The 25,438-nt window shown below is 44.8% G+C and overlaps 5 protein-coding genes across 11 annotated transcripts in view; 2 read left to right on the top strand and 3 right to left on the bottom strand.

Annotated features, from left to right (window-relative positions):
- hycc1 (hyccin PI4KA lipid kinase complex subunit 1) overlaps positions 1 to 4,337 on the bottom strand; it is a 16,373-nt gene extending 12,036 nt beyond the window's left edge. For 3 of the 4 annotated variants that reach the window (XM_031853681.1, XM_031853685.1, XM_031853686.1), the window contains exon 1: positions 4,179 to 4,337. The gene's annotated coding sequence lies outside the window, so the exon portion shown is untranslated. Of the gene's footprint in view, positions 1 to 1,554; positions 4,136 to 4,178 lie in introns of those variants that run through there. The other variant, XM_031853683.1, reaches the window with a different exon arrangement.
- A 568-nt stretch (positions 4,338 to 4,905) lies between these two features.
- Positions 4,906 to 7,179, bottom strand: LOC116387008 (uncharacterized). Its single transcript, XM_031853687.1, has 4 exons — positions 7,099 to 7,179; positions 6,568 to 6,646; positions 6,201 to 6,422; positions 4,906 to 6,090 (listed from the first exon to the last, which is right to left on the bottom strand). Exons 1-4 carry the CDS (start codon positions 7,150 to 7,152, stop codon positions 5,702 to 5,704), a joined length of 744 nt encoding a protein of 247 aa, XP_031709547.1. The 5' UTR covers positions 7,153 to 7,179; the 3' UTR covers positions 4,906 to 5,701.
- Positions 7,180 to 7,634: 455 nt separating this feature from the next.
- On the top strand, positions 7,635 to 12,918 carry klhl7 (kelch-like family member 7). Its single transcript, XM_031853680.1, has 12 exons — positions 7,635 to 8,059; positions 8,188 to 8,290; positions 8,527 to 8,620; positions 8,855 to 8,979; positions 9,171 to 9,346; positions 9,649 to 9,823; positions 10,187 to 10,329; positions 10,515 to 10,755; positions 10,894 to 11,095; positions 11,440 to 11,537; positions 11,639 to 11,822; positions 12,011 to 12,918. Exons 1-12 carry the CDS (start codon positions 7,931 to 7,933, stop codon positions 12,180 to 12,182), a joined length of 1,842 nt encoding a protein of 613 aa, XP_031709540.1. The 5' UTR covers positions 7,635 to 7,930; the 3' UTR covers positions 12,183 to 12,918.
- aste1b (asteroid structure-specific endonuclease 1b) lies at positions 12,475 to 17,491 on the bottom strand. 2 transcript variants are annotated; one of them, XM_031853679.1, is made up of 7 exons: positions 16,800 to 17,491; positions 15,884 to 16,134; positions 15,523 to 15,789; positions 14,421 to 15,400; positions 14,092 to 14,329; positions 13,815 to 14,007; positions 12,475 to 13,534 (listed from the first exon to the last, which is right to left on the bottom strand). In XM_031853679.1, the coding sequence occupies exons 2-7, from the start codon at positions 16,119 to 16,121 to the stop codon at positions 13,225 to 13,227; spliced, it is 2,226 nt and encodes a 741-aa protein (XP_031709539.1). In that variant the 5' UTR covers positions 16,122 to 16,134; positions 16,800 to 17,491; the 3' UTR covers positions 12,475 to 13,224. The 2 variants fall into 2 exon arrangements, with proteins under 2 accessions (XP_031709539.1, XP_031709538.1); XM_031853678.1 differs by having other exon boundaries at positions 16,448 to 17,490.
- smarcc1b (SWI/SNF related BAF chromatin remodeling complex subunit C1b) lies at positions 16,682 to 24,745 on the top strand. 3 transcript variants are annotated; one of them, XM_031853677.1, is made up of 28 exons: positions 16,683 to 16,949; positions 17,319 to 17,438; positions 17,980 to 18,065; positions 18,148 to 18,229; positions 18,329 to 18,421; positions 18,595 to 18,664; positions 18,760 to 18,829; positions 18,939 to 19,014; positions 19,240 to 19,365; positions 19,539 to 19,621; positions 19,717 to 19,823; positions 19,912 to 19,971; positions 20,121 to 20,149; positions 20,246 to 20,361; positions 20,490 to 20,561; positions 20,660 to 20,773; positions 21,043 to 21,196; positions 21,308 to 21,418; positions 21,601 to 21,660; positions 21,828 to 22,086; positions 22,194 to 22,265; positions 22,382 to 22,428; positions 22,559 to 22,667; positions 22,762 to 22,895; positions 23,546 to 23,680; positions 23,842 to 23,974; positions 24,145 to 24,249; positions 24,352 to 24,745. In XM_031853677.1, exons 1-28 carry the CDS (start codon positions 16,773 to 16,775, stop codon positions 24,417 to 24,419), a joined length of 2,868 nt encoding a protein of 955 aa, XP_031709537.1. In that variant the 5' UTR covers positions 16,683 to 16,772; the 3' UTR covers positions 24,420 to 24,745. The 3 variants fall into 3 exon arrangements, with proteins under 3 accessions (XP_031709536.1, XP_031709535.1, XP_031709537.1); XM_031853676.1 differs by having other exon boundaries at positions 16,682 to 16,949; positions 21,043 to 21,418; positions 24,163 to 24,249; XM_031853675.1 differs by having other exon boundaries at positions 16,682 to 16,949; positions 21,043 to 21,418.
- Positions 24,746 to 25,438: the final 693 nt, after the last annotated feature.

Here is a 25,438-nt window from a genome sequence, read left to right as displayed (position 1 = left end):
GGGGGCAGTGACTCATGAAATGGGGAAGGATTATAAAAGCAGAATGGCCTCCATTTAGAGAAATTACTTCTTTGTAGAGGTCTGTTGTTCCCTTCTTTCACGCTGGTGACGACTACAAGGACGGCAGTGATATCTAAAGCCAGCATTTTAATGGCAGGCTCACTGAATAACAAAATAAAAGGCTGTGATTAGAGTGTGGGTGAGTCAGTCTTGTAAGGGCAAGTGTTCCTCCTCCAGAGTCGCTATTAGCCAGTCAACCCTGTCCACGCTGGCATCTGGGGTATGACATCTGCATCATCTGTATCCAGAAAAAGATACCTGAAGACTAAAACCAGAGGCCTGCCTGCCATGCCGCCTACCTATGTGATATATTTACCTCTTACCTCAGCAGCAAGTAGAAGAAACTGCAGCGACACTAAAGCAGCAGCAGAGGGGTGGAAACAAAATCGGAAACATTCACATCACAAGATGTACAGCTGGTCAAAACAGCACAACATGCTGCGTCTTTAAGATATCTACGGTCTGTAGACATAATGCAGACAGGCGTAAGCAACTGTTGGAGGAAAATAGCAAACTAATTGCTCTGAGAGAACACCATAGAGCGTAATTATGTTATTAGGCTGATGTTTGTCTTCCGTCATTATGGACTCAAACATCATGACAGAAATCAAGATAAGCCAAGGAGAGCACCCGACAAATGATGCAGCGGGGGGGTGAGCTTCTTCTATGCAGCTCAACCCCACTGATCAGCACAAGCATGCAGAAATAAACCGGTGTTAAGGACGAGTGGCTGAGTAACAAACCCAAACCAATTAAGTGATGAACAAGAAGATGGAGAGAGAGGCAGTGAAGGGGGTGAAGAGAGTAGAGATCAATGGCTAAATGAATAGGAGGTAGAGATGCATGTATAGAGGGATGCGGGATAAAAGCAATGTATGACAACCCATGGGATTAATAACTCAAAAGGAGTGCAGCAGTGGGATCAATAAAAGAAGAGACTTCATTAGGTTTCAATCGTTGCTGCCTCAGGCATCCTCACAGGCTCAGAGATACACATGAGATAAGGGAAGACGCCTCAAAGAGATCTAAAAACAAACCAACGTGTTTAGTTGCCTGGCTGTGACTTACTGAGTTTTTCCACCAATGCAGCCAAGGAGTGAGATTGCACAAGTGTGTGTGTGCAAATGTGTGTACTCAATGTCTGGCTTGGCAAACCCTGTGAGCTAGCTAAAGTTGACAGCTCGAATTTACACCAACGCAATAAATTCTCCGAGACACACACACACACACGCACACACGGCGGTCTAAATGAGCTTATTTCTGACTCCTCCTTCCAGAGACTTTCTCCAACACAAGCAGGTCTCCTTTGAGTTTACATTCTTAATCCTCGCTGTAAGTGTGCCTGCGCTTCCTGACAGAGTTACGAAACACCTGAGGCAAACACACCACACACATAGTAGTGCTTATGTGAATTCATACAAAACCCACAGCCAACAATATGCCAATATCAAAACACAGAGTCTTCCGGTGCTCAGTAGTGAAGTTAGAACATACCTGTCTGAGAAAGCTGGCGAAGAACTGAAGCCAGTCCAAGTGAGAATAAGTTAGGGACACACACACACACACGCACACCACTCCCTGTTGATTACTTCATTTCCTATTACACATAGGGCTATGCTTTGGAACCTTTTTTTTTTTTTCCAGGAAGAGAGCGGACCAATGAGACTGAAGGCTTGAACAGAGGGAAGAAAGGAAGCAGAGAGAAAGACAGAGTGGGTGGTTTTGAGAGTGACAGAGCTGCCGCAGCTGCTTTTTCCTGTGGTACAAGGTGCAGGCAACAAAAACTACTGGTTACGCAGAACCAGGAACTAAAGCAACACGACTCCGCCCGAAATCTACAAACTAGGTCAGCTGGCAACAAACAAGCTGGACCAGTGACTCCAAACTTGCTTTAAACTTAAATGGAAGCAAAAGCTGCATGTGAACTATTTGGAGGAGTTGTGGGGTGTCTCCAACACAGCTCCACCTGAACTCCTGTTCAGACTTGTTTGGAGCCCTTACGTATTTAACCCACCCCTAGGTCTACAACATTTTGTTTTGACGTCACAATTCATATCACATCTTTATTTATGCTATGTTCTGTATTTGGACCATCTTGGCTTGCTGTTAACCCTGTTGCATCATCGCCTCCCACCTTGCTCTCCCCCCTGGTCTCCTTCTATAGCAGGTTGCTTATAGCTTAAAAATGGAAGTGCTCCTTTTGCCCTAACCCTGTTTTCTTTTCTCATCTTTTGCACACACATAGCTACCGGCAGTCCTCTGCTCTAAGTAGACATGACAACACAGTCTGTGGTTTGTGTGTGGCTTGTCGGTACCGAGGGAGACAGATACAGAGATCTGACTCGGAGGAATCCTGTTACAGTAGCCCACGCTCTTTCCTCTGTTGCTTCTAAGCCAGTGATGCATCTTCGTCCCTTATCTCGCCCCTTCAGCTCCTCGTGGCAAGTGAGCCTGAAGAGACCGATGATTAACGTCGCTGATTCTCCAATTTCAATGCTCTCTTTAATTCCATTTGTCTCAGCTTTTCTTGCAACAATTGGATAAGTCTCTCGTAATCTATTAATGCTCAGCCTAGGATTTTCACATTTAAGTACCACTTTTGGTTCAGATAATTAGCTTGATTTTCTACATTTATCATGGAGTTAAAAGTAGGCCACATCTACTGGCATCTGTGCCTACAAATATATACTTTTCCTGTAAAAATCAGCTTTCAATTCACGGATATTGTACTTGAATTTGGTACAGAACTAGATGGAAACGATTGCGACAGTTTTCATTGCTCAAATGACCAGGATGTTTCATGAAACTGCAGGCATGGCTGACTCTAGCTGTGATGCCGGATGACAACAAAACCCGTACGATCTCCTTTGCTTCATGACCTGCCGGGCTTCACTGTCAAAAAGCATTAAGAGGCCTCGTACACTAGCAGCCGTGGATGCCACACATTAAAACAAGCCTGCGCATACTTTACCAGGCACACACATTCATCCTAATGACGCCACTTTAACAAACAGCCACTCAACCAACCTGTCTATTGCTAAAAAGGACAAGCCTCTCCCGAATGACAACGGCAAAGACAAACACACACACACACACACACACACACACACACACACACACACACACACGTGGAAAGCAGGGACAACCAATGAATTAAGCTGCAAACAGCATCTTATTCAAACAATATCTGGCACACCACCAGAGGCACAGCCCTTGTGAAGGACACAGATTGTAAAAAAAACAAAACAAAACATTTTTAAACTTTTGACTGCATGTACACTAGTGAAGGACCTCTTTTCATCCGGCAAGTCTGCGGCAAAGCTTCACACTGGACCCCATCATACAGGAAACCCCTGAACTGGTTGGGTGGTGGTACAGAGGAAAGATGCATCACATGACCTCTATTAGTAAAATCATCTATCATCACCAGTCTGCAGTAGTTTCTGTGCCCCTGCTAGACTGGTGTAAACACAATGACAATACTTTGATAATATCATGGACCAAGGACATAGGTCTCTCTTTCTCTCTCTCACACACACACTCACATTTGGAGGAAGTATTTTAACAAGGTCCTGACAGACCAGACCAGACCACCCACCCACAGCTGTTAATAAATATGACCAAGTCAGGTACAAAATCTGTATCTAACACGAATGTTACTTATTAATCTACTACAATAGCAAAATGGGTGCAGTGAAAAGCTCGTTTGCCAAACCTGTTGGGGAACCTTTCCATCTTGACGGCTGTTTTATTACCTAATATCTAGCAAATGTAAGTAGCGAGTAACTATTGTCCCCAAGCGGTGCTAGCCCGCTAGTTTTTTTTGCCACAATGACAACATGGTAGCATCTTGCGTTTAAACAACGTGGACTTCTGTCTCTCAGAGCACTGGTGACGTCAGCTCAAAGCTAAACTTTAGCCTTGGCCGTCCAGTGTAACCTGTTAGCCAGTATCAGGCAGAGGAATGTACAGTGATCCTCCGCCGTCACACACTCTCACTGCCTCGACTTGCTGAATGACTTCGAGCTGTCACCGCGGTTGCTCTCAGATTAGCTTAGTTAGCTAGCTCGGCTAAGGCGCGAACACCAAGTAAATTGGGGGAAGTTGCCGTTACTTACGGGCATGCTATCGGTCTATTTCCTGGTATCGGTGTCCTCTATCGTTCCGACGAGACGAGTAAACGGCTATCGCTTCGCTACTCCATAAATCTCCTCAATAATTCATCAACATCAGCTCCTTCCATCTTCATTACTTTCTCCACTCCAGACAACCTTAGACGACGCTCCAAGGAGTGACAGGCGGCTGAGCCAATGAGCGAGCAGTATACGACCTAACTGACACACACCCCCTAAACGCAGCATCCAATCAGGTTAGACTCTAGGCTGTTTGTTAATAATTTCCACGACGTCGGTAGGTTGTCGCTGTCAGTCGCTGATCTTTGACAGCACTTATTTACAAGAGATGCTTTTAAAGAATCATATAAATAAGTAATTCATTGAAAGTTAAATTATGATTACATTGTAAGAATAATTGATCATACTGCAGCAAATAAACTGCAGTTTAATGTTCATTAGTCAGTGAGTGCCTTACATTCTTATATATTATACATATTCACATTTTAATTATGAACATAACTATTTTGTACCACTTTTTTTCGCACAAACAATGAATCAAAGTCACGAATGATATAATTAATATAGATTGCCTTCATTAAACATATAAATATTTAAATCTTTTCAATTTACTTGTTTTATTTCCCAAACTTTTTCATCTAGAGATGAATTCTCATTTTACTCACTACATTAGGACACATTGATCTGTAAAGTGTAAGGCAAAAGCAGGACTCTAAATGGTCTCCGTGACCGTGACCTCTGGAACAATGGATTTTCCCAAATGAATTATCAAGATGGCATATGACCATGTGTTTGCTTGCTTTCACATCAATAGCTGCTGGAAAGCTGTGGTTTTTAATCAGTTAAAAAATGCATGGGCTTTTGTGGATAACAATCAGCAAATCTGCTCCCTCCGAATGTTAGAATAGCAAAACACTACTGGCACAGTCACAAAAAAAACTCTGGTCCAATTCCCATTGCTGCTTCTGGAGACTGCATCCTGACCTTTATTGCATTGTGGATGAAATTAGAACAATCTTTCCTTGTGGCAAAGATTTGTCTCATTAGGTGTAAAATTCTTCAAAAATAGTAATACATTCATTATTTTGATACCTGATTCTGTAATTTAGGGAATCGTTATCCATGTAGTGTGATTTCTGAGAAACAGACTAAATCGGAGGAATATGAATATGAAGGCAACTGCTAGAATAGTCAAGTAAGTCTGCAATGCCCCCTAATGTTAGCTGGTAAGATTTCACCCATCCAGGAAACTACTGTCTTTACACAGACAAGTGTTAAAGTGAGTATCTGCTAGATTTATTAAAAGTTTAACAAAACATTTAAAACAAAGATATAATTGAAGGTCTTATGATACAAAAGGCTGCAATGGCCGGCAAAGCAGAGATATACTTGGCGCATTTATATGACTTTCTGTGTGTGCATAATTGTGTATAACCTCTAATATCTTAATCCTGTACCTGTGTATTGTAGTTGGTGGATTAAAATTGAGAATCTAATATGTGCATAAACTACACATTAGCCCCTGATATCTGTGCAGCCTCAGTGACGACTTCCCCGGCCCGTTGTCTGTATCCCAGCGACAACTCCTTCGCCCTCCTCACTTCCTTCAGGTTCTCCTCCAGGTTCTCCTCCAGTCTTCCTTGCTCCTGGTGAGTTACTGCAGCCCCTCTCACTTGCTCAGCCATGTGATCCTTGCTACGGAGCAGCCAGCCAATCAACTCTTTAAGTGTGGTACCCTTTGAGATGGTGGCTTTGGCGCTCTCAGAAGTGCCCTTCATTTCATCCTGTGCCAATTGCAGGGGTGGAGGCAATGGTTCCTCCTCCCCTTCACACACAGGAACCACATTGAGGGTGAAGTCATAGCCCTTCATCTTAAGGGTGACCCTGTACCTGGTCTCTGGAAGTGGGGAGAGAGGGAGATTGAATCAGACAAACCAAGGAAACTGAAAACTGAAGGAAGGAAACCTGCCATCACGTTGCCTGCACTGGCAAGGAGCTCTCCCTTACCATGCTCATCTCTGATCGTCCCCACACATTCGGCTAAAGCCAGAGTGTTATCGTGGTTACACCCGCAGCTCTGACGCAGGTTGCTGATATGTCGGACCATGGCCTCATAGCGCTCGTGCTGTTCGTTGAAGGTCTCGGCCATGTCAGAAAACCTCTGGTCTATCTCTGGCACACACACTCGCCTCATCACCAGCCTGCCGATCCGCCTCACTGTCCGTGCATCTGGGGGGAGGGAAGAGTATCACACACAACCCAACCCAGACACACACAAAAGAACACATGGAGTACAAATTCATACATAATTGTATACATTGGAAGTGTGCAGTTCTGAGAGAAAGACACATGAACATCTAGAGAGATTATGTACCACTGTGCCCTGGCCGGTTCTGCCTGGCTGATCCAGCTCCATTCAGGTCAGATGGTGTGGGGTGCAGGAGAGGCTGCCTCTGAAAAATAATAGCAGAGTTGTTTTCTTTGCACTTTTCAGAAAGAGACAGAAAACACTAACAAGGCTTGTGTTCGCCTCGACACATGTAATAACAGTGTCATAAACAAAAACATGTATTTCAAGTGTGTCACATAATTCCTATATGGAGAACTTGTGTTATAGTTCAAGGTTCTAGTACCTCTGCACTTTGTGTTTGTGACAGAACAACACACTTATAGTGCTGACCTTTTCTTGTCTTGTGAGACAAAACAAAAACACTGTCAAAGGGACTTTACTGGGACAACCGTAGAGCATGTCATACACACATTAACTCTTTATAACGGCTGTCGTCCTCACCATTCTTAGAAAATGGGTTCATCCAGTAATCCCACCGAAGCAACGCAGTGATCAAGTGTCTGGCCTGAACTTGAATGATCATTAACATTTACATGGAAGTCCATAATCACGTACCTCGGTGGCGGAGTTTTCACTTGAGAAGCAGCAACAGCAGAGAAAACGGAGCATTTCTTTCTCGCAGCTCTCTCTCTCTCTCTCTCTCTCTCTCTCTCTCTCTCAATTTACTTTCAGGTCAATCATTTCTGACAATGCATCTGCAGTCCGCACACATTCCAAATGACGTCAGCGTCATACGACTTCTGAAAAACTTCTCTTCCTGGTTATGTTTTCTGGATTCCTGTGCAGGTATGAATGTGACAGACAGGTCTGACCTACAGGTGCGCTGCAGCGAGGTAAACAAACTCTACTGTTGCCATTAGCTGCATCACTGTCTTTGTCTTTCAATGGCTGTATGCAATCTGAAAGTCGCTATTCAAAGGGATACAAATACCACGTGCGTTTTTTTTGTTTTTTTTTGAATACCAAAACGATTCATTACAGATCTACTAAAAGTAAAAAGTAAATCAGTTCCGCAATCCCGCAGGTTAATTAGTTATTTATCGCACCTGTCGGTAGGGGGCGAACGGGACCATCTTCAACCAAAGAAAAAAACGTAGAAGAAGAAGAAAACCACAACTCGAGCAGCTCACAAAATACACTGCGCTACACCGTTTTATCACTATAGAAAGTTCATCTTTATGATTTCTAGTTTTATTTTCAAGGAGTAGCTGCCGTAAAACTGGCTGCCTTTTAGTTCATAAAATCACAATAAGCTGCAGGCTGCTAGCAAGCCAAGCCAGCGGCTGAGCGACAACAAAGAGGCTGCAGCAGCTGCAGACTGCTGGCGGGGTGGTGGTGCTGAAGGTGTTTTAATTTTTACCGAACAGATTCCATTCATCGGGCTGACATGACGGGGGTGGTCTCTCCAGAGAAGGCGGCGATCACCAAGAAGAAGAGCGAGAGGAAGTGTGCCATCAAAGAGGAGTTCAGACAGCTGTCTAACATCATGGGAGTCATGAACAACATGAGGAAACAGGTGTGTGTGTGTGTGTGAGAGAAAAGAAAAGAGAACAAGAGTGTGTGTGTCGGTAACAGGGCTTGACATGAGTCATTTACTGGTGTGTGTCCCTTCCCTGTGCTGATGCATGCGTGTGTTTTCTTCAGGCTACTCTCTGTGACGTCACCCTGGTGGTTCAGGGGAAACACTTTCCTGCCCACAGAGTAGTGTTGGCTGCTGCAAGCCACTTCTTCAGCCTCATGTTCACCAGTAAGTGCGGACACGAAAACACGCTTGATATTTTGTGGACCACAGTAGTGAGAACATTTGCCTCTGCTGCTGTAGGGGTGGTGTGATTTCTGATAGAACATTATTATTTTGGGATGTCACAGTATAAATGATGCAGTGTGCCACCCAAGCTGTTGCCAAGCATAAGAGGAATATCATGTCTTGCTGATATGTCTCTATTTTCTATGACCTCTACCTATCTTTTTCCTCACCTCCAGCCAGAATGATGGAGTCGATGTCCCACGAGGTGGAGCTCAGGAGTGCCGAGCCTGACATCATTGAGCTGTTGATTGAATTTATCTACACAGCTCGGTAAGAATCTTGGCTGAAAGTAGAGCGCCAATCGTGACATATAGGAGTGGTCGTTTTGAGGCACACAATGCACCTGGAAAAAAAGGGAATATGACACTGTGGTGTAATTGCTTACAAATGCTGCAAAGCTTAACACTAGAACAGACACAATCTCTTTTAACTTACTTTCACCTGATTTCATCAGAAACACCTCTTTAATGATAAAGTGTGTGTGTGTGTGTTTTTTTTTTTCAGGATTTCGGTGAACAGCAGTAACGTCCAGTCGTTGCTGGATGCAGCCAACCAGTACCAGATTGAGCCCGTGAAGAAGATGTGTGTGGAGTTCCTCAAAGGACAAATTGATGCAACAAACTGCCTTGGTAATACAATCAAGGCTGAATCATATCTCATTTGCTTTTTACCCCAAAATCTGCTATGCCCTTTGAGTGAGTTTAGCTGGTACTTGTGCCTGGTATGTACAATTAGGGTTGTCTTCTTGAGTCACATTTTTGGTTTGGGTCACATCATGTAACGCATTAGATTGACTCATCCTTGTCCTGTAATCCTGCAGGTATTTCCACCCTGGCAGACTGTATGGACTGTCCCGAGCTGAAGGCGGCAGCAGAGGACTTCTTTGAGCTCCACTTCACTGAAGTCTACAAACTGGATGAGTTCCTGCAACTAAATGTTTCACAGCTCACACACCTACTGCACCAGGACAAACTCACTGTCCGTGCTGAGGCCCAGGTACACACACACACACACACACACACATTCATTGACCATGTGCTTCATTTCTTTTATGCTAAAGAAAAACATGTCTGAGGTGTTTCTGTTGGTACTGTTGTCGGTGCCTAAGTTCGGGGACATGGCAAAATAACAAGCCCTTACAATCTTTTATGTACAAATAATGAGAAATACTTCACTTTACAACTTAGATTCCCAAATAGATGGCTTTTCATCTCGTCAGGACAAAGCTGACTGGCTAAAACCACCACCACCTATAATCTGAATGCTTCAACATGTCTTGTTGTTGCGTTTGTGTTCAGATTTATGACGCAGCAGTGCGCTGGCTGAAGTACGATGTGTGTAACAGACAGCAGTACATGGTGGAGGTGTTGGGGTGCGTTCGCTTTCCTCTGGTCTCCAAAACCTTCCTCTCCAAGACGGTGCAGGCTGAGCCCCTCATCCAGGACAACCCACAGTGTCTCAAGATGGTCATCAGTGAGTAGGAGGAGAAAAAACACTCACACAAATCATGTCACAAACAGACATAGTAAACACACACAGTAGTGAGTGTATTGCAATCATGTGAAGGGACACAAAAACATTGGTGAGGAAACAGTTGACATTTTCTGCTATGCTTAAAATGTTACATTACTTAGTGTCCGCATTGTACTCTATATTAAAAGATTAAAACTTTATTTTTAATATTGAGTGTTTTAAATCAAAGTTTTGGCAGGGCTGTCGCAGATTTATAACATATGAGCCGCCGCCACAAATCATGAGAGCAAGTTTAAACTGGTGCAAAGGCACACTGCTACGGTCTGCTGGGTTGACATGAGCACGCCTGTGCTTTCGCACCAGGTGGGATGCGCTACCACCTGCTGTCCCTGGAGGATCGGGAGGATCTGGGGGAGAACAGCCGACCACGACGCAAGAAGCACGACTACCGCATCGCTCTGTTTGGAGGCTCCCAGCCTCAGTCCTGCCGCTACTTCAACCCCAAGGTACTGAGCTTGAGTCAGTAAAGTCTGTATAGCTATATACTTCTCATTTAATATTAAAGTGGGAATCTTCTGAACTCTAATGTTGGGTTTTAGTTTGGAAAAATGAGATCAGATATTGCAGAAACAAGTATGACATCTATTGGTTTGTATAGTAAAGTCGAGTTTAAGTTTGGCTTTCCATGCAGGACTCCACCTGGACAGACATCCGCTGCCCCTTCGAGAAGCGCCGAGACGCCACAGCCGTCTTCTGGGACAACGTGGTCTACATCCTGGGTGGCTCACAGCTCTTCCCCATCAAGCGCATGGACTGCTACAACGTCCTGAAGGACAGCTGGTACTCCAAGCTGGGACCTCCCACGCCTCGCGATAGCCTCGCTGCCTGCCCTGCCCAGGGCAAGATCTACACGTCTGGGGGGTCGGAAGTGGGTGAGCACAGAGAGGTGGAAGGGGTGAACTCGGGATCTGGGGATAGTAGATGTTGATGATCCTTCACGGGCGAAAAAGACATTCCCCTTCTGAAAGCGTGTAATCGTGGTGTTGTGTACTGTACTCGTGCGTCTGCAGGAAGCTCTGCGCTCGACCTTTTCGAATGCTATGACACGAGGACGGAGTCTTGGCAGGTGAAGACCAGCATGCTGATGGCTCGCTGCAGCCACGGCTCGGTGGAGGCCGACGGGCTCATATACGTCTGTGGAGGCACGGTGGGCAACAACGTGTCCGGCAGGGTCCTCAACAACTGTGAGGTCTACGACCCCAGCACGCAAAAGTGAGTCACACAAACGTATGGTTTAGAACTATACAACCCAATGGATGATGTGGGGATTTCTGTTGGTCCCTGGTTGGTTTACAGTGTTTATGAATGGGATACTGAAAAGGAACAATGATGGGGAACACTGTTGCCTTATTGCTATGTACTTGGTGACAACAGCAGGAAACGCAAGGACAATGTGAAGACATGTCTTATTTACTTACTGTCTGTATATCATATCAATGTTGTATTTAGCTGACAATAATCATATGTACATTCACACAGAAGTAGTAAATCACCTTGCACTGCTACTGCTGTTGTCTTCTCCTCAATACCTCTTGTCTCCACCTTCTTGTCCTCAGATGGAGGGAGTTGTCTGGGATGAGAGAGGCCAGGAAGAACCATGGGCTGGTGGTGGTCAACAGCAGGATCTACGCTGTTGGAGGGCAGGGAGCTCTAGGTGCAAAAAAAATGATATTACTAAAATACTGTAATATTACTATTCAACATAGTAGCCGTAGCATATGTGGCGTCAGTATGATATTGTTTTTTTCTCTTTAGGTGGACTTGACTCAGTGGAATACTATGACATTGCCAGTAATGAGTGGCGTGCTGCTTTGGCGATGCCGTGGCGAGGTGTGACGGTGAAGTGTGCAGCGGTCGGTGAGGTCATCTATGTGCTGGCCGGGTTTCAAGGTGTGGGGCGACTCGGACACGTCCTGGAGTACTACACTGAAACGGACAGGTCAGTGTATTAAATAGATATTACTAAAACAAATGAATAAATAGATGTTGAATTCTGTCACTAATAGGCACACTCGGCATCTGTAACAGCTTGTAACAGCTTTTTTAAACCCTTAATCTAATTGCCTCACAACTAATGAAAGTTCTCAATTTCATGCCGCCTCTGAATCTGTTCTCTTCTGTGTTCAGGTGGGTGACTTGCAGCAAGGTGCGAGCATTTCCCGTCACAAGCTGCCTGATCTGCGTGGTCGACACGTGCGGAGTCAACGAAGACGAAGACATGGACCTCATAGACTCTCAGCCACACGCTGCAGCCACCGCCTCGGCATCTGCCACAACCTCCTCATCCTCCTCCTCATAGGACGAGAGGAAGATTCAGTGTATGTTGCAACAGTTGCGGCAGCTACTGCGTTGGGCCTCCAGTGGCCTGACAGCTCCTCTACTAATGTGAATATTCACGTGTGCATTTAGGCAAACAGCTGGTCATGTTCTTTAACTTTGTCCAGTAGCCACATTGCTTTTTAACTTTTAGCTGTCCCACTGTTAAAAGTGCCAGTGGGACACTATCCCACAAATTTATGTTAAAGGGGACAAGGAGACTTTTAATGAGGATTGTTAGGTTAGATACTAGAAAGAGAAAACAGACTGGCAAGTACAGGTGGGGAACCTTTTTATTTGTCCTTTCGTTTAAAGAACTTTGTAATGTTGTTTTTATCATTTTGGAATAAAATACTGTTACGGAGTGTAGATGTATTGCATTTATGAATTGTTGAATATTGGTTGTGTTGTGTTCATATTTAATAATACAAATGACTTCATAGAGTGAGTAAAAAAAGTTTGTCAGCCATGTGGTTACAAGTAAAAACTAGCTGAATGTGATGAAGAAATGTGTGTCTGAGTTTGATTTCAATTTTTTTTTATTATAGAAAGATGAGTAAGACGGCATCTGCGATTAAAGAAGATTTCACAAGTTGCTCTTTAAGATGATATAAGCTGCCATACAACGTGATAAAATAAGACGCCTCTTCATTTACTGTTAAAATGTTGTGTTGACTTAACTGAATAAAAATATCCGGTGAAAACATGCATTAAATACAGTGGCATTGCTCTAATGAGTTAAAATATGGCCAGAGTTCTCTGTGGGAAAACTTATCCGACATGTTGCCGTCACTTGATTTAAGACAGGAATAGAAGTTTTCATAAACGGGTAAATATTATTGATGAAGCTGAAATTAGTGCAACAAAGGCAGACACTCAACGGTCGACATTAAGAGGTGTTCTTCGCTTGTCAAATGACTATTTGTAGCATTCCCTGAGTGCGTTTGATAAAACACTGGAATGTCCTTTTTTTGGCCCCTCACGAGTGTTTCATATCGAACAGTTCATTTTCCTCTGCCTCCTCATCAATCGTCAAACTCTTCCTCGCTCATCAGGAGAGCAAACCTATTGTTTATCTCCTCAGTCCCCCTTCCCCTTCCTCTTCCTCCTCTTCCACCACCTCCCCCTCTTCCTCTCCTTCCCCGGCCTCCGCCTCTCTTCCCCCTCCTTGCTGCCGAAGAGGAAGGATGGGTCTTAGAGCTGCAGTTCCTCACGGTGTCCAGCAGGGATGAGTAGAGCGGTCCGGACATGGAACCCCTGACGAGGAGGGACTCAGCAGCTCGGCCTCCTTTCAGATACCTGAGGAGACCGTGCACCAAGGTACCACTGTACAGCCTGAAGCACACACAGAGATGGAGAGGGAGGCAAATAATACAAAAATAACATTTGTTATCACTTAACCATGGTATCTGTATAAAATGTCTCTTATGTAATCATCAAAAAGCAATAAGATGATGTCACCATGAGCTTGTGAGAAATTGTGATGGGCATTCATTACTACTTTCTTATAGACTAATAATCAAATAAATAAAAAGTTGAATCGAGAACAAAGAAAAGTCAGTTGCAGCTCTAGTTCTCAAATCCAAAGGGTGTGTTGTCTCGCCCTGTGCCTTACCATGACAGGTGGGGTTCAGGCAGCGGCTGCAACAATAGCTGATTGAGACACAGTGCACTCCAGAGGCAGGCCTGCCATTGGCTGAGACTGTGAGCCACTCCGACATCCAAGCCCCGCCTCTCCCCTGGTCTCACACGTTGTCGATCCAGCCCCGTCCACACGTTGTGCTCCGCAGCCCAGTTCAGCTGTGGGACTGGGATGATACACAGCAGCAACGTTGAGATACATAGTGTCTGTGACCTCGTGGGGCAATAGAAAAGACACAAACACAACTAACCGGTGTGTTGGTAGTGGGTAGCTTCAGGCTGGTTGCTCCAAGACAGCTCTCCGTAAACCATGCCCAGCACCAACGCCTGGAGCTGGAGCTGGGGCTGTGAGGGTGTTGGTTTGGCCTCTCGCAGCCAGAAGGCTGTCACTGCTACAGCCAGCCTCAGGTGGAGAGGAACAGCAGCCAGGGCAGACTCCTTCACTCCCAAGACTTCTAACAGCACCCCGAGACGAACTTTCACAGGAGCCTGGATAAAATAATGGGACAGCATCGGGAAAGGTAAATAAATCAAATTACTACTTGCCTTTAAAAACTAAACATAATTTTTGTTGTCATACCTGGCCCAGTGTACCTAGAAGCAGGGGGTTTCTGAGTGGATGTGCCTCTACATTGTTTTTCCTCAAGTTCAGATCCATGCGGTCATACTCCTCCACACACATGGGGGCACAATGGTCCTGGGCCGATACTGTAGCTGCACCAGCTGCTTGTTCAATGCTAAATCCTGACTGAACACCCTGCTGTGTGGGTAAAATAATAACCTGACCCCCACCTCCACCTCCCCGCCCCCTTTCCCCTCGCCCTCTCCCACCTCTCATACCCTGGCTGATGTTTTCTTGTGCCCTCATATCCCGTGCCTGGACATCCTGGCCGCTCTGCAGTAACATCCCATATATAGCCTGGCGTATGGCGCTGGCACTACTATGGCTGCTGGCTAGCCTGCTGTTCTCCACCTGCGGGATGAGCAGGACTTTGCGCATCACCAGAGCATCCACCGCCAAGGGAGCCAAAAGCCCCTGAGCTGCAGCCAGCGACAGGCACTCTGGCAGCCAAGAGGTCCGCCCTCTAGGAGCGGCCGTACCTTCAGAGAACCAGTGAGCCAGAGAGCTTTGAGTGGCGATGTGGTACTGCTGCATACCTGCCCACAGCTGTGAACTGAGCCCACCCTTCTGTCCTCTGCCCCTAACGCCTCCAGCTTCCTCCCCCATCAGTATGCTCGCTTCCTTCAGTGCGTCGGCCGGATTTTTAAAAGAGGACAGCCAGAGGAGGAAGCCCTCGATGCGGGAAACACGTGCTCTACCTTTGCCACCGCCTCTCCCGAATCCACTCGCACCTAACATACCTAGGATTCTTTCAGCATCTTTTGGAGCGCCATAATCATTACCAGCCAGGACGGCAAATAAGGGCAGCAACTCCTTGTTCATGCTGCCAAACCAGCGACACAGCCCATTGGTGGTGTAGCAACGAGCCGAGATGTAGCGGTGAGAGGCTTTACCGTTAAGGTTGGCCCACTGGAAAGAACTGAGTGGCAGGTAACCACCTAGGAAAACAAAGCAGGTAAACAATATGTAAGACAACAGCCGAGCCGCAAGTGAGATACCATCATTACAAAGGCAGATTTGGATCCTTGTTAAGTACCAAAAATCCTGTCGCTATTCATACCTGGCAGGTCAAAGATATAGAAGTCACTGTCATTGGTCAGAACTGGGCAGTTCCACTGGCGAGCCAGACATGCAATTTCCCAGTCAGCCTCAGCTGGACACTGGACCAGTGGGACTCCTCTCTGGATGAGGACCTGAATGAAAACATTCCTCGTGAGGATGGGGAGAATAGAGCCATTGCGGCCATGGGAGAGACTGTCTGCCTCCTTTATCTTGGACTGTAGACGCTGACGCAGAGTGGGAAACTTCTTGTCACTTGGGTCAATCCCTTAAGAAAAAGAACAGAACGGACAATTAACTTGATCCATTGTTTACAAATGTGAACAAACTGATAGGGCGTTGCAATTGAAAAGCATTCTTACCTCCATCCAGTACCACATACGGCTGGATGTTACATGCCGCCAACGCAGAGAGGAACTGGGTGAGCAAGCAAGCAAAGGCATCGTAGTCCCCTCCGTGCTGCTGGTCCAAACTGTGGTTAAAGTAGAGGCGGAAATACAGGCTGCAGCCATCAATGACCAGGGGACTGTCCCTGAACTTCACATCTTGGAGTAAGTTTCTGTTCCCCTCGACAAAGGTGGTCAGACCGTGGACACCCATAGGATCTCAGGACCTGAGAAAACATGAAGCGTTAAGGTTACTCACTGCTGGCGCTTCAGTGCTGCGATGAGTAAGGTTGACCTAAGGGTTTTTGGAGTCTGCAGTTTTGCTGATATCCAATTATAGAATGGGACGGAAAACAATCATAATTCGCTGACAGCCAGCTTTGTATTTCCTGACAGACATTGTGAATGTCTGGAAAGTTATGACTAACCAAACATTTCTGCAAAAATGTTCACATGTTATTGTAATTATGTTTTTTTTAACAATTATTCAATAGGTAGCTTGGAATTAGAGTGTTATAATATAAACAAGCAGCTGCTAACCGATGTCGCTTCACTTCTGTTTGCATGTCTTGCGGAGTTATTTCCTTGTTTTGTTGTACTTTTCAAAATAAAAGTCGTGGTTTGTAACAAACACGTGTATTCTACATACAGACGCTTCGTGGTGTTTTAAAAACATACTACTGATTTAGAACCGCGCACAATTACATAATAAAACACTTGAAAATGAAAAACATTTAAAAAGAGAAAACCTTTATTCCGAACTGCGACAATCGCGCTCCGTCTCGCGAGAGAACGCGAGAATGCAAAAGCTAGCGAGCGCGCTAGCCAGTTTTGTTCTCCTGTTTGAGATTAATCTCGTTTAATTATGGCCACAATGTCCGGAGGAACACACCTCGGCACTCCTGGGACAAGCCAAGCCAGCTCCGGAACATCCGCACATCGGAAAAAAGACAGCAGTCCGTCCGCTCGGTTCTGGGAGAGTCCGGATACTTTAGCCCAGCTGGAGGTGGTGCGACAGTGGATCGGGAAGCACTACAAAAAGGTAGTTAGCTGGTTAGGAAGCTAGCTAGCTAGCAAGCTAGCCAGCTAGCTGGTTAGGATCTAGCTAGCTAGCAAGCTAGCTAACAAGCTAGCCGCCCCCTGCTAGCAAGTCCAGTGGCTCAGACTGTAAACAAACGTCTCGTGCTGGATAACGTTACCTTTACACTGACCAGCAAGATGTATTGAGTGCTGCATTTAAAAATAATAACACACAAAAGATGAAGTGCAAAGCAGCCAGATCCTAGAGGTTAACTAGTAACGTTACAAACACAACAGTTAAACTGTCTAGACTCTCGGTAAATGCAGTGGGTTGTATGTAGCCTTATAGCAATTAACATTCTCCTCATGTCTCTGTCTGTGTGTCCGTTAGTATGTGCTGGTGGACGCTCCATCGTGTCAGGCTCTGGCTGGAATGACTCTGCAGCTTCTCCAGTTCCAAGAGGATGCTTTTGGCAGACAAGCCACCAGTCCTGCTCTCACCAAACTGCCCGTGAGTCCATCTCTCACTGTCGGGAGTATTCAGAATTTACAATATCCAGTCTCCATCTTTTAGGATTTATGTTGATTTAGGCTTGTTTTTACAGGGGTTGAGATCCCTACCGTGTATAATTGTATACTGATTTAAATACAGTACTGCAATCATTCTGCATCCATGCAATCATATATGTATATTTTCTATATTTCTTAGTTGCTTCCATTATTTATTGGTTTGTTTGATAAGGGACAGTGCACATTAATAAAAAAAATTCTGTAAATGCGCCAGAGTTAGCCAAAAGGCTATTTTTCATCTGTAGTTCTTGGAGCTAGGCACAAAATAATTTCATGACACGTTGTACTGTGTATGTGACAAATAAACAAGATTTGATTGATTTCAGTCTGGACATAATTAGAATAACGAGAGATAAAACCTCTGTAAATCTAAAAGCGTCTTTCAATGGTGTCCCCGCTTAGAGAGGGGAAAGAGTAAGACGACAGAAAATCTGACACGATGGATAATAAACAAAACTCTTTATTTTACAATTGTTCTGCAGGCACAGTGCTTCCTGGACCTGCGGCCAGGGGGTGGACTCTGCCACATCCTTGGCACTGCCTACAAGTTTAAGGCTGAGCAAGGCTGGTGAGTTGCGTGCCCCTTATGCTTCTGCTTTTTCACAGTAGTGTCCTTCATGTTAAATCCCTTCCCTTCCTTCCTTCTACAGGCGGAGGTTTGACTTGCAGAATCCATCAAGAACTGAAAGAAATGTTGAGATGTTTGGTGCTATTGAAAGAGCCCTGATCCAGGTGACATAGACACACTTGTAAACACACACACACACATAAACACATCAGCCTATCAGGGACACCCCCCTGATGAACTACTTGTGATTTGTGCATCTACAGAACAAGTCTATCTCACTGCCTGTGGTATATGTGGACCCTATACTGGATCAGGAGCTGGCTAGCAGACTTGCGTCTATTATCACCAAACACCAGGTAAAGTGCTGCAGAAGAGAATCAAAGATGAGCAGACTGTGTGTTGGACGGAGTGATGAAGGAGAACATGTTCATACGTTGATGTATACTGAGAGGAGAAGCGAGAATATGTAACTCAGTTTATCTCTAACAATATAGTTCAATATCAGTGCTAAAGGTTTGTCCCTCCACAGGGAACTCTCACTGAGGACCGAACGCTCGCCAGTCACCACATCTACTCCTCACCTGCGTCTACAGAGGAAGGTCAGTTACAGTTTGTGCGTGTGAGTGTGTTATCTTTTGAAATGCTTGGTACGTATTTAACTGAATACATTTTTCTCATACACGTCTGTGTTCAGATGAGTGGATGCGTCCTGTCATGCGGAAAGACAAACATGTCTTGGTACACTGGGGCATGCACCCTGACAGGTGATGCACAAGCACACACACACACACACACACACACACACACACACACACACACACACGTATATACAGTACATACTTACCTATTGTGTCAATTGTCACTTTTCCACAGTTATGATAGTTGGCTGTCCTCAAGTGATGTTGAAGGAGAGGTTGAAGAGCCACCACATTCAGAGAAGCCGTGGCGGGTTCGTACAACAGCACACATACAGAAACATGATGCTTTACCGCTCTGTTTACTTAGTTACATACTATGGATCCCTGCTGCATTTACTATATACAGCTGGACATCAATATTTCAGCTCAGAATCAGATTACATTGAGGTTAATACATTGTGTGTGTTCCTTTTGGACACTTGATGACATACACTAGCATACACCACATTAATCCTCATTGTGTGTGTGCGCCCCAGGTCCATGCTAGCTGGGTTCTGGACACAGATGTTTTCAACGAGTGGATGAACGAAGAAGACTATTGTGTGGACGAGAGGAATGTACCAATCATTTTCCGCCGGCGTATTCACCTCAGAGACGACCAGGTTTGTACGAAGCTGTAGGGGGTCTAGAGGGCGTCAGAAAGATAGAGGTGTTGTCAATTATTTTCCAAATTGAGGCAAAAAGGATACTTTCATTTTCAGATAATGACCCTTAAACTTTGGCTTACTTAGTTGTTGTTTTTCACCCTCTACTGTATGTCTGCCCTCTGTTGCAGGACTCCAAATTCACCCCCTCCAAAAAGAGAAGACGCTCCGCCTCTCCTCCCTCCTCAGAAGGCAGAAAGAAAGGAAAGAAGGGGTAAGAAACAAGTGTTTCCAACACACTGGAGGGTATCCGTTTGGTTTGACATTTCAGGGTGAGGTCTGAGCCCTGAATTTTGTGTGTTTGCACAGGAGAAGGCGCGGACCACAGGAGGAAGAGACAGAAGAGGACTTGACCAAAGACATGGAGGACCCTACCCCTGTTCCTAACATGGAGGAGGTTGTACTACCCAAGAATGGTAAAAGACTGTGACCAGGAAACTAGTCAAATATAAGTATTCAGAAAAGTAGCCTTTTGTCTCTATACTATGTCTTATGTTGTTGCAGTCAACCTGAAGAAGGACAGTGAGAATACTCCTGTCAAAGGAGGGACTATGGCTGACCTGGGTAGGTTAAGTGTTATAGCTCATGTTTGAGGAGAAATGTAGCATGCGTAAATGTTTCCTCCAGTTTATAATGTTAAAGATAACGAAATACGGTTGGACTTTTGTTTGTGGGAATGCACATTGAGTTTTCACTCTCTTTCACTTTTCCAGATGAACTGGAGGATGATTTCCCAGGAAGGGTAAATATGATGAAATCGATCTCAATCAAATGTTTTTAAGTGCAGGAGGGCAGTGATGTAAAAGTGTTATTAAATGTACTCTGTGTGTGTGTTTAGGATGATGAGGAGGGGAGAGGGGAGATACCTCGCCTGTCAGAGGGAGATGACAACATCACGGAACAAACCCATCATATCATAATACCAAGTTACACATCTTGGTTCAATTACAACAGGTAGCTGAATACACTCACAGACGCGCACACATGTAGTGACATTGACTGTTACTCCAAACGTAGCTTTCTTCAGTACATCCCAACTTTATAACCTAACTCCTAAAAACCTCTCTATCCATGTATTGCAGCATTCACGCGATAGAGAAGCGTGCATTGCCGGAATTCTTCAATGGAATGAATAAGTCCAAATCGCCAGAAATGTGAGTGCTGCAGATATTCAGACTTTACTATTCAAGTCTTATCAGGTGAGTGAGATGGTTCCCCCGAAAAACAACATGGTGTTGCTTGTGCATCGCAGCTACCTGGCTTACCGTAACTTCATGATCGACACATACCGGCTCAACCCCCAGGAATACCTCAGTTCAACGTCCTGCAGACGCAACCTCACTGGAGACGTCTGTGCCGTCATGAGGTAACACTTAGTGTGTGTGTGTGTGTGTGTGTGGGTGTTTGCTACCGTGCATTGTCTGAAGTTAAGTGTGGTGTGTGGGTGTGCTGAAATATGTGTTACCGAATTAAATCTGTTAATATTGGTAAGGAAAATGTGGGACGTGGTGTACTAATGCGTCTCAAAAGCAGCTTTTATTTTTAATTGCAGCTTGTCGGTGTATTTACATGTTGTCATCAGCTGCAACACAGTGAAATGTAGATACAAAGAAGAACAATATTCTTTATGTCCAGGGTTCATTCATTTTTGGAGCAGTGGGGTTTGATTAACTACCAGGTGGATGCAGAAAGCCGGCCCCTCCCCATGGGACCCCCACCCACCCCTCATTTCAACGTACTGGCCGACACACCGTCCGGGCTGGCCCCCCTACAACACAAACCACTGCAGGTAAAACACACACACACACATGGAGCACACGACAACAGCTCGACACCGATGCGTCTGCAGCACACATTTGAATCATCTGATAAACTCTGCCGCCCACTCTCACTCTCGCAGGTGTCGGCCTCGCAGCATATGTTATATTTCCTGGAAAAGAGCAAAGAGAAGCCGCCAGACTGCCAGAACTTTGGTCTGCGCTCCGACATCTACACCAAGAAACACCCGAAGGTCTCGCACAGTAACAACTACATGGTTTTTTTTCCCAATCCCCAATCTTATTTCAGACACTTGTCTCATATTACATTTGGTTGTTGAGATATTTATTTCACTTAAAACTATTTCTGTAATTAAGTGTCTGAAAAGCTGTTATCACAATTATTTTAAAATTGTTTTCATGACATCTGCTTCAGACTAAAGGTACAAGTGCAGGAAGGGAATGGACAGAGCAAGAGACGCTTTTGCTACTAGAGGTAAGACAATCGTTTAAGTTTTTGGCTTTCTAAAATAGATTTAGATTACACATGACTCATTTCCTTCCTAAAAAGGGTAATTGTCTATTTTTGAGTTATGAGGATCATTTACCTGAAGGTTTGCATCTTGTTCTCACACTTGCCTTTCCTCTTTGTCTCTCTTTTAGGCCTTAGAGGTCTACAGAGATGACTGGAACAAAGTATCCGAGCATGTGGGCTCCAGAACACAGGACGAGTGTATCCTCCACTTCCTCCGTCTACCGATAGAAGACCCTTATCTGGAAGACTCGTCGGCCTCCCTCGGCCCACTGGCGTACCAGCCTGTGCCTTTCAGCCAATCGGAAAACCCCGTCATGAGCACTGTGGCCTTCCTGGCATCCGTGGTGGACCCACGAGTGGCTTCGTCCGCAGCTAAGGCTGCACTGGGTGAGAGGACAGATGGAGGAGTGTTGATTTGAGTATTAGGCTACATTATGGTTATGACTGTGAGATGGTACACTGGAGTGATTTTACTCTTTTTTTTTTGTCATCAGAGGAGTTTTCCAAAGTGCAGGAAGAGTTAGTGGATAAGGTCTCTGAAACCTCCAACCAGCCTGAGAAAACAGGTAACATTGTGTGTGTGTGTGTGTGTGTGTGTGTGTGTATATATATATATATATATATATATATATATATATATTTCTTTATGCTGTCTACAATTCATTATTATTCTGCCTTTCAGAGTCGATGGATGCAGAACTAATTGAAGCAAACTCCACCTCCCATCAGGTGAAACAGCAACAAGCGCTCAGAGAGTTTTACTGTTTCTGCTGGTGATTTGTGTGGCTTACCTTGATTGTGTGTGTGTGTGTGTGTGTGTGTGTGTGTGTGTGTGTGTACACATCTGGATCTGTTTCAGGTCACTTTAATGGCTGATGGGCTCACGGTGGAACCCATTCAGGCCAAAGTAGAGGGAGACCTAGTTAAAACTGAAAACGCTGAAAATATACTTGCAGAGGAGAGAGACGGTATGCAAATATGTACAGTGTATGTATGTATGTATATGTATTTGTGTAAATGTACATGTCTGTCTATATTAAAGAAATTCTCTCTCTGGTCCAGGAAGGGGAGATGACGACGAGAGCCTCGGGCGGGGAGAAGTGGATGAGGCAAGAGTGATGGAGCAGGATCTAGTGGAGGCCAGAGTCGCCGCAGCAGCAGCAGCTGCTCTGGCCTCAGCTGCCACAAAGGCCAAGGTACAGCCCACCCTTGAGAATAGACCAATCACAGGGGAGTACAGTGAAGAAATGGTTGTCATTGGTTGGCTGTCAATGGTTTCAAATCCTTTTTTTTTTTCAGTCATTTCAGTTAAGACAGGCACCATCCTGGACCTGGCTTTGCACATACAGTTCAGTATATGTAGGATATACAGTAAATCTGACAGATTAGAGACTGGGATTATCTCAAAAAGGTTCTACTTATGCAGGTTTCAAATGTAAATAAATGGCAAACAAATAAAAGTTTGAGTCCAAATTTGTGGTTCGTTGTAACCCAGTGAGGTGTCTTGGCCAGTCTTTCTACACAAAGCTATATTAGAGTTAAATCAGTAATCGTCTCACCCCTTGTTGCTGATGATTCATTTGGTAGTTTTATTTCATTCAGTCCCTTCATTTATTTTCTCCATCCCTCCTTGCCACGCTCTGCCACACCCAATTAATTCTACCCCTCCTCTCACCTCTTATCTTTTCTCTTCTTCCCCAGTGTTTTCCCGTTTTCATCTTTACCTCCACTACCTTTTTCAGTTCCTACCTTTCAACGGTCACGTGCACTCGCCACCTAATTCCTTACTCATTCATGGTGTAATTTTGCTTCTAACTTTCTCCGTCTTTGCCTCGTGTGTTTGCAGCACTTGGCAGCAGTGGAAGAGAGGAAGGTAAAGTCCCTGGTGGCTCTGCTGGTGGAGACCCAGATGAAGAAGCTGGAGATCAAACTGAGGCACTTCGAGGAGCTGGAGACCATCATGGACCGCGAGAAAGAGGCTGTGAGTGAACATAAATATCTGCTGTAGCCCAGATCAACTTTAAACTCCGAAAACGTTAAATGTCTAAAAGCTCAAATGGCAAATTTCTCATATCTGTTTGTATCCAGAAGCAACAAAACAGCCCGTATCATTAATACTCTTATGTTTTGTGCATCATGCAGCTGGAGCAGCAGCGGCAGCAGCTCCTGACCGAGAGACAGACGTTCCACACTGAGCAGCTGAAGCAGGCAGAGATGAAGGTTCGCCAGCAGAGGGAGCAGCAGGGGCAGCCGGGATTCACGATGCAGCATTCAGGTCTGACCACACACATGCACACACGGACCAAAAGTCAAACACCCACTGAGGAAAAAAAGGCTTACCCTCTTAGGACACAATAAAAACATATCCGGTGTGTTATTTTCTTATCTGTTGAAGTATTGTTTGTTCCAACGCTTAACATCTGGGGTTCTGTCATTACACTTCAGCCTTGCCTCCTCCTTCAGGCCAGCCAATGCCCAACCGGATGATGCCTGGTGGAGGAAACGCCCAGGCGATGGCCCCTCGACACCCCGGAGCTCCCAATGGCATGTGTGAGTGTTCCTTACTGTTGCATGCTTACTGCTTCAAAGAGCTGTAAGCATGGTCAGACTCTGTAGGTGTGATGACACTATCTTCTTCTGTCACTGTCTCAGATCCGTCCTCGCAGCCTGATGGGATAGCACCAGCTCAGCCAGGTCCTCCAGCAGCCAGTCACAGCTGAATTGACCAGAAAACAAGATGCGCGCACACACACACACACACACACACACACACACACACACATATACCAGTCCTTCTTCAACGGAAAACACACGTATAACAATGTAACACTGGCAAATATGATCAGGAACAACTGTTGAGAATTTGAACTTTGTAACTCTTCAGTACTAGTCATATGTTTATAGACACAAAAGCACATAGACGCAGTTAATGTGTATTTGGTTAACGGCTCAGTCTGTCTTATATCTGTGAAATATTTGTGCTCTGACGTCCGAGTTGAGAAATCTGAAGATTGAACTCGGCTCATTAAAGTTGTTTTACATGAAACTGAGTGTGTGTGTCTGAGTCTGTGTGTGTTTTTTAACCATCTTGTGGGGACGTAAATCTGTTTAGACAGTCACATTGAGGGACTTGCCTTCTTTTTGGGGGACATGACTCATTTTAAGGAGAACACTTAGTTTAAGTTTAGGTTAAGGTTAAAGTAAGTGTTAGGATTAGGCTTGGAGCAGTTATTTTTAAGGTCAGGGTAAGTCTCCACAAAATGAATTTCAAGTCAATGTAATGTCCCCATAAGTCATGAAAACAGGAAAAGTATTTAATTAAACATGAGTTTAGAATTCATGAATATGTCAGGCTATGAAAATAACTACTATTGTTGAAAAAAGCAGGGGTAATACATGTAGACTTACTCTGAAGACAACTCTTTGGTCAGTATGTATTCCAAGGAAGAGCAACCAGATTGTTGTCACACTCACAACTTCATGAGATGGAATTATTACATTTGCTTCTTTCATTAAAAGATATTGTAAATGCAGGCTAACCACCGCTTCACCCGGCTTTATCTTAAAGGTGCTGGAAGTATCAAAGTGCTCAAACTGGTAGAATAGATATCCTCACACTTAAATCTATGCAGAGAAGACTTTTTTTTTAGCACAAAGAGCATACAGGGCCCTTTAGACCAGTGTTTCTCAACTGGTCTGGCTGCGGGACTGAATCAGCTGGTTCAAGTTAAAATCAAAA

The sequence above is a fragment of the Anarrhichthys ocellatus genome, unplaced genomic scaffold (genome assembly GCF_004355925.1).
Source record: "Anarrhichthys ocellatus isolate YVR2014 unplaced genomic scaffold, GSC_Weel_1.0 scaffold14, whole genome shotgun sequence".
Lineage (NCBI taxonomy): Eukaryota > Metazoa > Chordata > Actinopteri > Perciformes > Anarhichadidae > Anarrhichthys > Anarrhichthys ocellatus.
The sequence above is the reverse complement of the archived record's forward strand: the minus strand, read 5'-3'. Positions and strand labels throughout refer to the sequence as shown.

What these genes read in the sequence shown, in the direction of transcription:
- klhl7 (XM_031853680.1), top strand. Translation starts at nt 7,931, where the DNA reads ATGACGGGGGTGGTCTCTCCAGAGAAGGCGGCGATCACCAAGAAGAAG. An exon ending in GAATTTATCTACACAGCTCG is followed by an intron (nt 8,621 to 8,854) that starts GTAAGAATCTTG and finishes TTTTTTTTTCAG; the next exon opens with GATTTCGGTGAACAGCAGTA. An exon ending in TGGAGGGCAGGGAGCTCTAG is followed by an intron (nt 11,538 to 11,638) that starts GTGCAAAAAAAA and finishes TTTTCTCTTTAG; the next exon opens with GTGGACTTGACTCAGTGGAA.
- aste1b (XM_031853679.1), bottom strand. Translation starts at nt 16,121, where the DNA reads ATGGGTGTCCACGGTCTGACCACCTTTGTCGAGGGGAACAGAAACTTA. An exon ending in GTATGTGGTACTGGATGGAG is followed by an intron (nt 15,790 to 15,883) that starts GTAAGAATGCTT and finishes CTTTTTCTTAAG; the next exon opens with GGATTGACCCAAGTGACAAG. An exon ending in TTCTAGGTACACTGGGCCAG is followed by an intron (nt 14,330 to 14,420) that starts GTATGACAACAA and finishes TATTTTATCCAG; the next exon opens with GCTCCTGTGAAAGTTCGTCT.
- LOC116387008 (XM_031853687.1), bottom strand. Translation starts at nt 7,152, where the DNA reads ATGCTCCGTTTTCTCTGCTGTTGCTGCTTCTCAAGTGAAAACTCCGCC. An exon ending in GAACCGGCCAGGGCACAGTG is followed by an intron (nt 6,423 to 6,567) that starts GTACATAATCTC and finishes CCCTCCCCCCAG; the next exon opens with ATGCACGGACAGTGAGGCGG. An exon ending in GACGATCAGAGATGAGCATG is followed by an intron (nt 6,091 to 6,200) that starts GTAAGGGAGAGC and finishes CCCCACTTCCAG; the next exon opens with AGACCAGGTACAGGGTCACC.
- smarcc1b (XM_031853675.1), top strand. Translation starts at nt 16,773, where the DNA reads ATGGCCACAATGTCCGGAGGAACACACCTCGGCACTCCTGGGACAAGC. An exon ending in TCGGGAAGCACTACAAAAAG is followed by an intron (nt 16,950 to 17,318) that starts GTAGTTAGCTGG and finishes TGTGTCCGTTAG; the next exon opens with TATGTGCTGGTGGACGCTCC. An exon ending in ACCTGCGTCTACAGAGGAAG is followed by an intron (nt 18,665 to 18,759) that starts GTCAGTTACAGT and finishes GTCTGTGTTCAG; the next exon opens with ATGAGTGGATGCGTCCTGTC.